Source organism: Carex rostrata, chromosome 4 (assembly GCF_964058835.1).
Source record: "Carex rostrata chromosome 4, lpCarRost1.2, whole genome shotgun sequence".
In the NCBI taxonomy this organism is placed as follows: domain Eukaryota; kingdom Viridiplantae; phylum Streptophyta; class Magnoliopsida; order Poales; family Cyperaceae; genus Carex; species Carex rostrata.
Window position 1 is genome coordinate 2,870,938 of NC_135921.1, and position 13,612 is coordinate 2,884,549.

A 13,612-nucleotide genomic window follows, 5' to 3' on the forward strand; every position below is an offset into this window, starting at 1 on the left:
AACTATTCACAACTTTTAGGACTAAGAACAAACTAAAGACCATATCCTGTCTCTATATATATTCAAAGTGATCTCATTGTTTGTACTCAAAACGACATCAAACACGCTTGTCTCTATAAATTTTGTACAATCTTGCAAATAAAGTTAAAAAAAAACTGTGCTTGATAATATAAAACATCTGTGTCCAGATGTGTCCTTATAATGAACTATATATTTAGCCGGATTCCTTAAATCGGCGCTGGATAATATTGTTTATTTTGTAAAGTACAATACAATTCATAAAGAATGGTTTGACAAGTAAGAAGACATATATTTTTCCTTCTTTTCTAATATGGTTGCTCATGAATTGGTTTCTTGTTGTACGGGATTTCGTTTTCTAATAGAATGTATTCAATACTCAATAGCTTAATATGATTGGAAGTTTTGACCCAAGAAGCCCAAACATATTCCCTATGCTTTATATGTACATCAGGATCTATAAGATTATAGCGCATATATGCAATCTTAAATATATCTGTAAGGCTCTTGGCACATATAAGCGTATATAAATACAAGCCCCTCTTGTCCTTGAAGCCATTACCTACGTACCATTTTAGTTTACATCTACAAAATTATGACCACCACAGGAGGTCGACAAAGAGAATACACACCTGATAAAGGAAACATTGTTACTGTGCTAAGTATTGATGGTGGTGGTATTAGGGGAATCATTCCAGCAACCATTCTTGCCTTTCTTGAATCAAAACTTCAAGTAAGCCTTTCTTGAATCACTGACACACACACATGCACATACGGCAATGTTAGGTCATAATTGTAAACGTTATGTATGGCAATGTTAGGTCATAATTTTTTTTAATCATATCAGGATCGATGGATATTCATATTGAAAAAGTTATGGTATTGATATGTGTTTCAGGAACTTGATGGAGAGGAAGCGAGGCTTGTGGATTATTTTGACGTTGTTGCCGGGACAAGCACTGGAGGTCTTTTAGCCCTGATGGTGGCTGCTCCAGACCAGAACAACCGTCCACTCTTTGCCGCAAAGGATTTAGCAAAGTTTTACTTGGATCATGCACCAAAGATATTTCCACAAAAGTGAGTTTCACATGCTTGCTTAATTTGGAAAGGCATTAATTTGTAGGCTATAATATTCATATGTACTAACTGATATATAGCGTGAATTTGGTGATGGATTCTTTTGTTTTTTTTTTCGTTCTTTTTGGAAGTAGCGCTTTGCTAGGACAAAAGCCTTTATTTAAATCTACCAAAAATAAATTTTGTTATAGGGTATAAATATTAGCATTGCATGTTGACAAAGAGGAACTTGATGATAAGCTAATTCAGTATGATTTTACGTTGTCACTTCTTCTGATATTTAGCTTGCTATAGCAATAGAACATATGTATAGAAACTGAAACATATATGGAGTGCACTAGAGGTTAAGGAAAAGAAAGAAAAATTACAAGAAATGGCATTGGACCAAAAAATAAGTTTATTAATCAACATAGTTTGCTTCCAAAGTGTTTCCCGGTCTTCTCTCTCATTTATCTGGAAATAAGGTTTACCAATTTGACAATACACTATCCATTAGCTTTCCTTTTTATTTTTATATTATAGTATCCTTATTGGGCTTCTTGGTCCTCTGATCCATGTTTGTGACGATGTTTTACACATTAAAATGCTTCTCAAATAACTTTTCAACAAAAGTATAGTGCATTAAGGAAGAAGATTGAACTCAGCAACTTTAACCAATGGTTGAATTGCAGTTTGGCGATTATATCGGACTTAATGAACATATTCAAAATGATTGCTGGACCCAAGTACGATGGCAAATATCTCCACTCTATAATTCAAGACTATTTCGGGCAATTGAAGCTGCATGATACTCTAACTAATGTGGTCATCCCAACTTTTGATATCAAAATACTCCAACCTACTATATTTTCTAACTTTACGGTACAAATACTTTCCATATTCTGAATTCAGAACATTTTTTTGCTGTTTGTTCATCAAACTTTTGCTTCGACATTGTGCAGGTTCAATGTGCGTTGCTGTATTGACTGAAATATACTATCCTAGTTTGAGCCAAAGCTACAGAACATATATTGTAGCCCAACTAATGTTGACATTGATGGGTCTGACCAGCATGGTGCTCAAGTTTCTGTTCTAAAGATAACATTTAGCACCAACAATTGGCGTAGAAAATTTACAAAGTCTTTTCCAGACTAATTCCATTTTATTTTCTGGCTAAGATCCGATGTCAGCATTTGATTTTGGTTTAGAAGTTTTACATCAGTTGATGCCTTAATGGAACCAAATAGCATGAAGTGTAGGAAGATATAATCCAAATTTATTTCATGGTTAAGGTGTATCGCTATTGACTGAGCTTCATTTATAACTTTCGTATCAGTTGAAATATAAACCGCTGAAGGATGCACTGCTAGCTGACATAGCTATAGGCACTTCTGCAGCACCAACATTATTTCCGGCACATTATTTGGAGACTAAAGATGACAAAGGAAACACCAGGGAATTCCATCTTGTCGATGGTGGTGTTGCCGCAAATAATCCGGTACACTTACAATAGCAACTTGCAAATGGAACCCTTCAATATTTATATAAGCAAAAACCAATATAGTTTTGTTTTATTTACTTATTGGTCAAAATATTTCATAAATAATACATCAATATGGTATGAAGCACTACCATGTGTAGTTATTAATCTTGTGAAAAAAATGGAGATTACTTGACCATGCAATATATCTTAATTAATTTTCATTACCATCATGATCTTGTAACAGTTGCAGTTTTTCATTATTCAACCCACTAATTAAGTGAAAAAAGGGAAATGTATACAATGGTAATAATCTCTTGTGATGCTCTACTTATTTCGGACCCAAAGCAATTACGCAAGTCGATCTCATAGGCAATGAGAGACATGCAGCTCAATAATTAAAGATAAGAAAGAAAAAGTTACCATCCGACAGACAACAATATAAAATTATTTAAAAAAGGATATATAAATATTTTATTTTATGAATTAGTTAAGAGTTACTTTGATATATGAGCGATCAAACTGCTAAATTGAAATTTTCATTCGACCTACTCATGCTGTTGGAACGACCAGAGATATTTGTATAATTTAATGGTTGTTTCATTTTCACAAAAGAAGCGATACAATTAATCTTGGAAGACAGGTTTAAACAATTTGTGTTTACGACACTACTCAATTTAGAGAACTCATCAGACTTGTTATTTACATATACTTTTATTTTAATGTATAAATTAAACACAATAAAGATAATTACTTTGGAAAATAAAATATCCCTCAGATAGTTCTTTATTAACATCATTCAATTATGAAAAAGAATTTTCTATATTAAAGAATATATCTGTACAAGTGATGATTGGTCAGCTATTGAGTTTCAAATTTAACAGTAGTAAATAGAAATTAATATTGAAATTGGCTAATCATTGTTTTTAATGAATCCTCTGTTTTGTTATTATCTATAAATATGGTCATACTTTTGCATCAAGCTCACTTTTTTTTTTGTATACATATGTATATATAAATTAGACACTGGCTGCTATGACCCATGTTACACGGGAGATTGTTTCGGGAAATAATCAGTTCTTCCCGATCAAGCCTACGGACTACAACAAATTTTTAGTGATCTCAATTGGGACTGGATCAAACAAGATCGAAGAAAAGTATACTGCACAGGAGGTTTCTAAGTGGGGCACCTTTGGATGGCTCAACCGGAAGGGTGCCTCGCCAATTATCGACATTTTTAACATTGGAAGTGCTGACATGGTCGATATTCATCTATCTGCTCTTTTTCAGGCGCTCCGGTCTGAGGAAAGCTATCTCCGTATCCAGGTATATGGTTTCATAAAAGATAATTATAGTAAATTATTTATGTATATCACTAGTTATAAGGCCCTCGCTAATAGTGCGCATTCCTTTTTTAATCGATCTTCTTGTTAATTATGAGATATGGAGCTGGCAATGTGGCATGCATAGATAAAGATAGACTATTTAATTAGTTCATGAATTATTTAACTTGGTGCTCATCATGCATTCCATGATGTGGTGGTCCACCATGTAATGTAATATTGTTAAAAATTAAGTTCACATGTGGATGTGTTAAGAAATACATTTTAGATTGTTATAACAGATAAATTAAGATTAATGCAATTACATGCTTGATAGGGAGAGAGAGAGAGAGATTCCACTGCATCTGTTGTGCTTAAAATGTCATTTTTGTTTTTTTGATCATTGAAATATTTTGCTGACAATGTGGGGATCAGTGTGATGCACTCACAGGTACCACAAGTTCAACCGATGATTCTTCCATGGAGAACATGCAAAAACTTGTGCAGATTGGCAATGACCTTCTGAAGAAGCCAGTTTCGAGGGTCAATATAGAAACCGGCTTGTTCGAGAAGATTCTGGGAGCCGGCACCAATGCAGATATGCTCACGAGTTTCGCAAAGAAACTTTCTGATGAACGGAAAATAAGGCGTGCGAATGTTCTTGGACGTAATAAAGAACTATTGGTCTGAACAGAATAACATGTACATAATTTTAATGAAATATATGTAGTAATATATATAATATTGTAAATAAGTGTTTGTCTATCTGCTTGTACAAAATTTATAAGAAGATTTGTGGATTTTATTGGTTATTTATAAATGTCTTAAACGAACACTTAGGTAATTCAGTTGACATGGGTTTCACTTCTATTATCACAAACAAAGACCTAGAATAATATATATATATATTTTCAGATCAAAGTAACACAAGCTAGCTATTTAAGTTGGATTGTGTAGTACAACCGGCAAGCCTTACAAAATCAATTACTTCAGCAAGGTTTGTTCTGATATTTTGTTCATTTTAAATAAAACTGTTATAAAATAAATATAAACAAGCATAAAATGAATAAACAAAATAAAGAGAAAAAGATGACAATCTCTTTATTCATATATTTCTCATATATGTGTACAATACAAGATTATAAAGCCTTTATTTATAGGCTACAAATTGTAAATGAAAGTCATACAAATAATAAATGGAGAAATAAATTTCAATAGTAGTGGGCATCAATATGCATGGAGTAGTGGGGAAATAAATTGAGGATTAATATGGGAGTTACAAAATGAATGACATCCACACATTTAATATATATTCATAACACTCCCCCTTGGATGTCAATTATATAAAAATATGCCTCATTAAAATCTTACTAGGAAAAACCCTATGGGATAAAAACCTAGTGAAGGAAAAATAGTACAATATTCTTCTAAATACGCAACTACAGCCTTACCAGGAAAACACCGTGGGAAAAACCATGGTTAAGGAAAATATAGTGCATATTAACTCTCCCTCATGACAGCATCAATCAAGATCTTTAAGTCGGCGTACTCCAATATTACGAACTAGCTTTTTGAATATTGCAGTAGGGAGTGCCTTAGTGAATAAATCTGCTGGATTTTTCACTTGAACGGATTTGCTAAACATTAATAACATTATTCTTTCGGATATCATATGTGAAAAAGAATTTTGGTGAAATATGTTTTGTTCTATTGTAACGTCCCGTCACGTCAACGTTTTAGTTATTAACATAAATCATTACGAGAGAACGTAAAGATTACTATAATATATATATGTAATACTTCATCATGACTAAGTACATTTTAGAGGGTAAAGAAAGTTTAAGCACTTTGTAAAAGAAGTGTCCAAATGAGAAACCAATCTAATATACACACACCTTGAGTTAGGATTGCACACATAGTTATCTATATAGAAAATATCATAATAAATCTTGTAGAAAAATACAAACATTTCTAAAATAAATGTTTTCTTACCTGACCGCAACAATTAGGACATAAATACTAATCAAACCTGTAATTAAAACCTAGATTTGAACTATCCTATTTTTGATAACCTTCTAAATTTAGCTTCAGCTGAATTTTTCAGACAGATAGTTGTTAGTATTCTAATCACAGCTCACTCATATTAATTCAGAATTAAATGAAATTTAATACCTGGAACGTTAACTTCAGTATCTACAACTTTTGTTTAGAAACCTACCCTAAATTCCTAACGTATAATTCTCCATAAAATTCTAAAATCAGTAAACAGTGTTGTTCGGAAATTGCAGACCTATGTCGACTAATTTAACAATTCCTCCTCACTGAAAATTCCGATTAAGATGAAACCAGATGAATTAGAACCATAACAGAAAAACATACAACTCTTATGTTTTAACTTTCTCCAAATTCCGAACTTATAATTCCAGTTATTTCAATCTTTGAGGACAAACATTAAAACAAAATTCTGTCATGGGCTCAAATCCGAATTTACAATATGTTAGTCCACTAAATTCAAGTCCAAAATTCACAAATTCTCTTCTAAACCTAACCCTACCTTATATAAAGCCTCCCTCTCCACAGCCACCCCCCCCCCCCCCCCCCCCCCCCCCCCTCCTCTTTTTCCTTGCCCTAGCCGCCACTCCCTCTTTCTCTCTTTCGGCCGCTAGGCCACCGCAATCACTCGCGCCCTCCTCAACCTCTAGGCCGCCACCTCCTCGGCCATCACCGCAGCCCCCCCTTCCCCAAACCGAGACCCTTTCTCCTCTACTCTCAAGCCGTCACAGCAGCCTCCACCTCAGATACGAGCCCCACCCTCTCCTAGACCCGAAAACTCAAAGATCCGAATCCCCTGCTGGATCCAAACCGACCAGCCAGCTTCCGCATAAAACTGCCATCTGTACGTTCCGAATATGAATGAGACTTCCACACAAGAATGGTAGTGCTCGAAGATACGGACAACTGAGCGCTAGATTCACCTCAATCCGAGTTTCCACCACCGAGATATGGCCAAAACAGTGACTGTTGTCCGTACTCAAAACAGAAAATCTGGAAGTTCTTTTTATTAGTAAGTATTCTCTCTAGATATATTATAATCTGAAACTTTAATATATTATTAAGTATTTCTTCATGTAGACAATTAATCATCTAGAATTTATTAGTATATTGTAAATGTTAATAATTAAATATTGATATCAGGAATGTTTTCTTTATATAGATTTTAATTAACTTTCAACAAGCATATTATATAGATACTGCGTTATTTAAAGTTTTAAATAAATGTTTGATTTTCATATTTACTCATAATTATTATATTTTTTATATATAGATTTAAAAATAAATCTCAGCAGTTATAAAGATTAGAAATTCCTTTCTAAATTATGGATAATAATTGAACCAATGTAACCAAGAGAATTTTGTAATTAATTCCACACTAAATTATATTTTGGCTAACTTTGTTATACACAATATTAAGAATTAGGATTATAGTATATGAATATAAAATAACGAGTAGTGTAGGATTTTAGAAAATGACAACAAATGAATGTAAATAGTTCTGATTAGAAGTATGTTTAATTATTAGGTGTGACTTCTAAAGATTTAGGAGACGTAAGAGACGGTCAGGAATTTATTGAAATATGATCAGGTGCGGGTTTCCTAGACTTTATAAAACTATTTTACTTGTCCATTGGTCATTCAACTGTTTATTATTATGGCATTAGTTGGATTTATGCATGTTGTTTTCGAACCATTCGTATGACTTGAGTAGACACAAATAAATTGCATGAATTGATAGGATCCATATGTTGACCAAAAGACTTGCATAGTAGGAGGTATTGAGCATGGCATGAATTGTATGATTGAATGAATATATGTGAAAGGAACGGATAATGAAAGCGAACAGGGGCCGATATGCTTGCATATCGGGATGTATACATTGGGTCTGGTATTCGACTGGACCCCTCGTTAACGTGGCGTTGGTTGGACTTCCCGTCACGGGCCAATATCTAGCGTTGGGTGGACTCCCCGTCTAGTGAGACGGCCTCTCGCTGTTGGTTGGACTTCCCAGTGAGTTGGTAGCCTTCTGCTGTTGGTTGGACTTCCCAGCAGGTTGGCGGCCTTTCCAATGTTGGTTGGACTTCCCATTGGTTTGGCGAGTAAATGGTTAATTGTGAAAAGTGAAAAGAATATGAAAGTAGATATAATAATAGTAGATGCATTGCATTAGGTTACACATGTGCATTTTATTTCTTTTCATTTTTGTGAGAAAAAGGTAAATGTTTTATAAACTCTGGGCTGGAACTAAATCCCGCACTGAGAGAAGGTTCGATCTCTCACCCGTTCCACTTGTATGTGGGTTCCAGGTAATGAAGAGGAAGGATTCGAGCAAGGACAAGAGTGAAACTAAGTGGGAAGACATAAGACTTGATAAACTGCCACATGTTGCTTAGTTTGTTTTTCGTTAATCAATAATTGATACATTGAGTCGGCATGGCAGTGTTGTGTTACTAGCCATGTCGGCCGTGATCGTTTGTTTGACTCTTTTGCTTATGAAATAAATGTGGCTTTATTTATATTTTTTATTGATAATGTATGTGATGTGCACACGCCTTACGTAGAAATACGTGGCGGGTTGTCCCGGGGTGTGACATCTATCTCCTTTAATGTATCATTCCTTTCATTGAGCAATACATATAATATTATATTCATATACGATCTTCGGGATCATTTCTCTAAAAGACAATCTACATGTCTGACAAATGTGTTAAATCACAGATCTTAACCAAACACATACTTGACTTGCTTTTGTGTATTGCTAAATTTTATCATAGGTAGCGGAATATATGTTTAATTATATGTCAATATCTTCGCGTGAGAGAAGAACTATATCTTGCTAATAAATTTACTATAAATGATATATCATGTATTGAATGCTCATCAAGATAAGTGCTCATATTGCACTAAGATATGGTACTTCAGGACCAAATAGTTCTTCATCATTTTCTCGAGGTCTAAATGATCTTTATTCACATCTAATGATCTTACAATCATCGGATTGCTTAATGAATGTTATTTATCCATATAAAATTATTTCAGCACTCTTGCAATATAATTTTCTTGATGCATAAAAATATCATTTTTAAATGTTCAATTTGCAATCCAATGCAGAACTTTGTTCTTCCAAGATCTTTCATCTCAAATTCTTCATTTAAAGAATTTATTCTTTTGGAAGCTCTTCAGGAGTTCCAATGATACTTAGATTGTCAACATAAACTGCAGTTATAATAAAATCATTTCTATATCTTTTCATGAAAATACATGGACAGGTTGTATCATTCTTATATCCATGTTTCAATAAATATTCACTTAAATGATTATAGCATATGCGTCCATATTGCTTTAATCGATATACAAATTTATTCAATTTAACTGAATAATGTTCTCGAGAACCTAAATTACATGCTTCAGGCATCTTAAATCTTTCAGAGATTTTCATATAAATATCATTATCAAGCGAGCCATTTAAATAGGCTGTAACAATATCCATTAGGTGCAAATTAAGTCCTTCATGGATTGCCAGACTAATTATATATCAAAAAGTTGTTGCATCCACCACATATGAGTATATCTCAAAATTTCACCTTTCTCATTTTATTTTCTCATAAATATTCATTTATATCCTACTGGTTTTATACCTTGAGGTACAAGGACTACAGGTCCAAAAACTTTTCATTTTTCAAGAGAGTTTACCTCTACATCAATTGCACCTTTCTATTTTGGCCAATCATTCTTTTGTCGACATTCTTTGATAGACTTCTAGTCATGATCCTCAATATTTATTATGTTTAGCGCTATATTATATACAAAAATATTATTGATATCAATTTCATCTCGGTTCCATCTTATTTCATTCATGATATAATTTATCGAGATCTCTTTATTTTCATGAATTTCAGATACCTGAGTTTCTGCTGGAACTCCAATATTACTTATAATTTTATTCTCTTCTGGAGTTTTATATGAAATTATCATATCATCGACTTGACCATTTTCATTCTTTGCTCCTTTTCTTTTTCGAGGATTTTTATATTTTTAATCTTTGGAACCGATTGCTTTTCCACGCTTCATACGTGTTATAATTAGTCTGTACAACAGGGACACCGACTTTAATTGGAGCATTAGCAGCTGGTACATGTGATTTGGTCACGTTCTTTGAGTTTGTGAATGTGTCTGGCAATTGATTCACTAACATTTGCAAATGAATTATCTTTTGAACATTTAGTTCATATTCTTTAGTACGAGGATCAAAATAAGACAATGATAATTCATACTAATATATTTTTTTCCAGCTGATAGTTTTCTCCTCCTAAGGTTGGAAATTTTTATTCATCAAAATCACAACCGGCAAAATTAGCCATGAATAAATCTCCCATCAATGGTTCTAGATACTCTATTATATATGGAGATTCAAAATCAATATAAATTCCCAACTTTTTTTTTTATATCACATTTTAGTGCATTGTGGTGGAGCAATTAGAACATATATCGCATATTCAAAAATTCTTATATGGGAAATATTAGGTATGTGACCAAAAATCAATTATAAGGGGAAGCTTTATAATAGCTAGTTGGCATGATACGAATTAGTTTTATTGCATGTAAAATATCATATCTTTTTTTTTATATATGAACATCTACAGGATGTTCAATATTAATTTCGACATTTTCTAGATGTATTTTCATAATTGGATAATCATAAAATTATGCTCTTTAATCAAATCAATTGAGCAAGTAATCTCGCAAACGCCAGGTTGTGATTTGATAATAAACATACATGTGACCATCTTATTGATGCATCAATTAAAACCATCAAATATTCAAATGGTTCACATGTTGGATATATTGTTCCACAAATATCATATTGTATACGTTCTAGAAATAAAACCAACACATAAAAAATTCATCAGATTAAAGAATCTTCTAGTTCTTTGATGAATGTTCATAATAATTATCTATTATTTTTCGCATCACTGTTGATCTGGAATGGTCCAACCGGTCATGCCAAACTATAAACATATTATTGTATGTAAACTTCTGGTTTACAATAACATGTGTTTCAATTGCACTAATATATGTGTAGTACAAGTCAGAGAAAAACATATACAATTTATTTTCAATATGCATTGTTTTTCATATATTCAATTTTTTTTTCATTAGTTGTCTCAATATGATATCCATTTCAGCGGATATTCTTAAAACTTAACAAATTTATTTGAGACTTACAAGAATATAATATATCATCATCAATATAAATTTGTATTCCTCCATGTAACAACAAAATAACTCTTCTGGAGCTTTCAATCAATTTTTTTTTATAAAAATAAATAAACACCATTTCAACAATAATCAATAATAAAAAGAATAAATAAGTAGTATTTAAAAAAATTAAACATAAATAAGCAAATTTTATCTTACATTTACATTTTTTGTGCACTACAATCAATATAAATAATAAATAAATATTAATTCATTTTTCAAAATAAAGAATGAACAACTATTCATTTTTTATCTTACAATTTTCCGTAACAACATAAAAGATAAAAATTAAAATTCCACCTTATAATGTAATACCTCTAATGAAATAGATAAGCTTCCTTAAGGCATTGTATTAATAGAAACGAACAAGCTTCTTTTAAGGCATTGTATTAATAGAAAATTAAATGATTTATGAAAGTAAATCATCTCTTTTCAAATAATTTTGTATAAGTTTGATATACTATTTTTTTTTTCAAACAGTAAGGGCTCAATTTTTCATAAATGTCACCTATTTTATATATCTCTTTTTCATCATTCAAATAATGTCAAATCATTTGACTAAATTGAGTTTGTCCATAATAGTTCAATATAATGTTTTGACGTACTACAGGTACATTGGCGTACAACAGATACATGACTAATAATAGCATGAATTTTCTTATTTGTCATTCTCTTCACTTTCTAATTATTTCTCCACTTCTAGTGGTAATTCTTTTTGTTCATTTATTTTTCCACTTCTAGTGGAATGATGCGTTTTTTCTTCATTATCACGTCCATATCTAATAGTTTGTCCATCATATTATTTTCCACTTCATGTGTAATTATTATTTTGTTCAACCAGAACAAGACATGTGGCTTCAATAATTTATTATAATTGAACTTCAGGTCAATTGATAAAATTGATGAAATAGCTTCAGGTCAATTTCATTAATATAATTTATATTCATATGGCTTCGAGCCATTTCATTAACATAATATAATGTAAAAGATAATGTATAAACTCGAAATATTTCTTGAATCTTCTTTGGGAAGAGTACATCAAAAAAATTCCACATCATATAAATCTTATTGAAATCTTCTTCAAGAAGATATATTGAAATATTCTCATATTAATTTTTGTAAGCCACATAAATCTTCTTCAGGAAGATTAAATTATTAAAAAAAAATATGAACATCACATTAATTTTTGCACATTATTTAAATTTTCTTCATTATCTTTCCACTTCAGGTGGAAATATGTGTTTTTGTAATAATCACCATGATAATAAACTCATTCTTGTACGTCCACGTCCACAAGTTTTTTTTTTCAAATTTATTATTATATATTGCTATATTTACTTCAAGAAATGAAGCAGAACAAATTGAATTATTTTGTCCAACAACTCATTATAATCTCTTCAACCATAAAGAGATAATAAATCAACTTAGAATATCTTTTAACTTTTTCAAGAAAATTAAATTATTGAAAAAAATATATATATATAAACATCATGATAAATTTGCGCATCATATAATTTTTCTTTATATCTTCTTCAGGAATATCTTCTTAATATCTTTTGAAATCTTCTTCAAGTTGATAAAATGGCTACAATGGCTTCGGGCCAATTGCTCGGTGCATTTTATAAAATTGAGAATTTTCGTAATATCTCTTGAAATCCTCTTCAAGAAGATTCAATTATTGAAGAAAAAAAATATGAACCACTATACAATATTTATACATCATATAAGTCTTCTTCAAGAAGATTTTTCTTTTAAATCTTCTTTGGGAAGATTAAATTAAAAAAATGCACTTCATATAAAATTCTATGAATCATACTAAACATCTCAAAATAAATATAAATAAATTGATAACTTATTTCATTTAGCAATTACTAGGAAGTATTATTTATATAAATGAAATTGAAATAAACATTATTAAAATTACCTCGAATCTTCAACTAGTAGAGCTCTCGTGCTGATAACGTGTTATAAAATAAATATAAACACGCATAAGATGAATAAACAAAATAGAGAGGAAAAGATGACAATCTCTTTATTCATATATTTCTCATATATGTGTACAATACAAGATTACAAAGCCTTTATTTATAGGCTACAAATTGTAAATGAAAGCCATACAAATAATAAATGGAGAAATGAATTCCAATAGTAGTGGACATCAATATGCATGGAGTAGTGGGGAAATAAATTGAGGATTAATATGGGAGTTACAAAATGAATGACATCCACACATTTAATATATATTCATAACAAAAACAATGTTATAAGCAAATATTGTCAAGTATTAGTACGTTAATATCAGGCCATAATCTAAGCCCAAATTTGACAATATTCCTTTAAAAAGGCCCACCAAGAAACCTCTAGTTGTGGAGTTGCTTGTTTAATTAGCAATCCCTTATACAGAGTAAGGCTACCATACATT

The 13,612-nt window shown here is 31.4% G+C and overlaps 1 protein-coding gene across 1 annotated transcript; it reads left to right on the top strand.

Annotated features, from left to right (window-relative positions):
- Positions 1 to 596: 596 nt before the first annotated feature.
- LOC144553298 (patatin-like protein 2) lies at positions 597 to 4,696 on the top strand. The gene is made up of 6 exons (XM_078301400.1): positions 597 to 751; positions 917 to 1,095; positions 1,767 to 1,956; positions 2,411 to 2,572; positions 3,578 to 3,880; positions 4,312 to 4,696. Exons 1-6 carry the CDS (start codon positions 614 to 616, stop codon positions 4,564 to 4,566), a joined length of 1,227 nt encoding a protein of 408 aa, XP_078157526.1. The 5' UTR covers positions 597 to 613; the 3' UTR covers positions 4,567 to 4,696.
- The last annotated feature ends 8,916 nt before the right edge of the window (positions 4,697 to 13,612 follow it).

What these genes read in the sequence shown, in the direction of transcription:
- LOC144553298 (XM_078301400.1), top strand. Translation starts at nt 614, where the DNA reads ATGACCACCACAGGAGGTCGACAAAGAGAATACACACCTGATAAAGGA. An exon ending in TTCTTGAATCAAAACTTCAA is followed by an intron (nt 752 to 916) that starts GTAAGCCTTTCT and finishes TATGTGTTTCAG; the next exon opens with GAACTTGATGGAGAGGAAGC. An exon ending in CCAAAGATATTTCCACAAAA is followed by an intron (nt 1,096 to 1,766) that starts GTGAGTTTCACA and finishes GTTGAATTGCAG; the next exon opens with TTTGGCGATTATATCGGACT.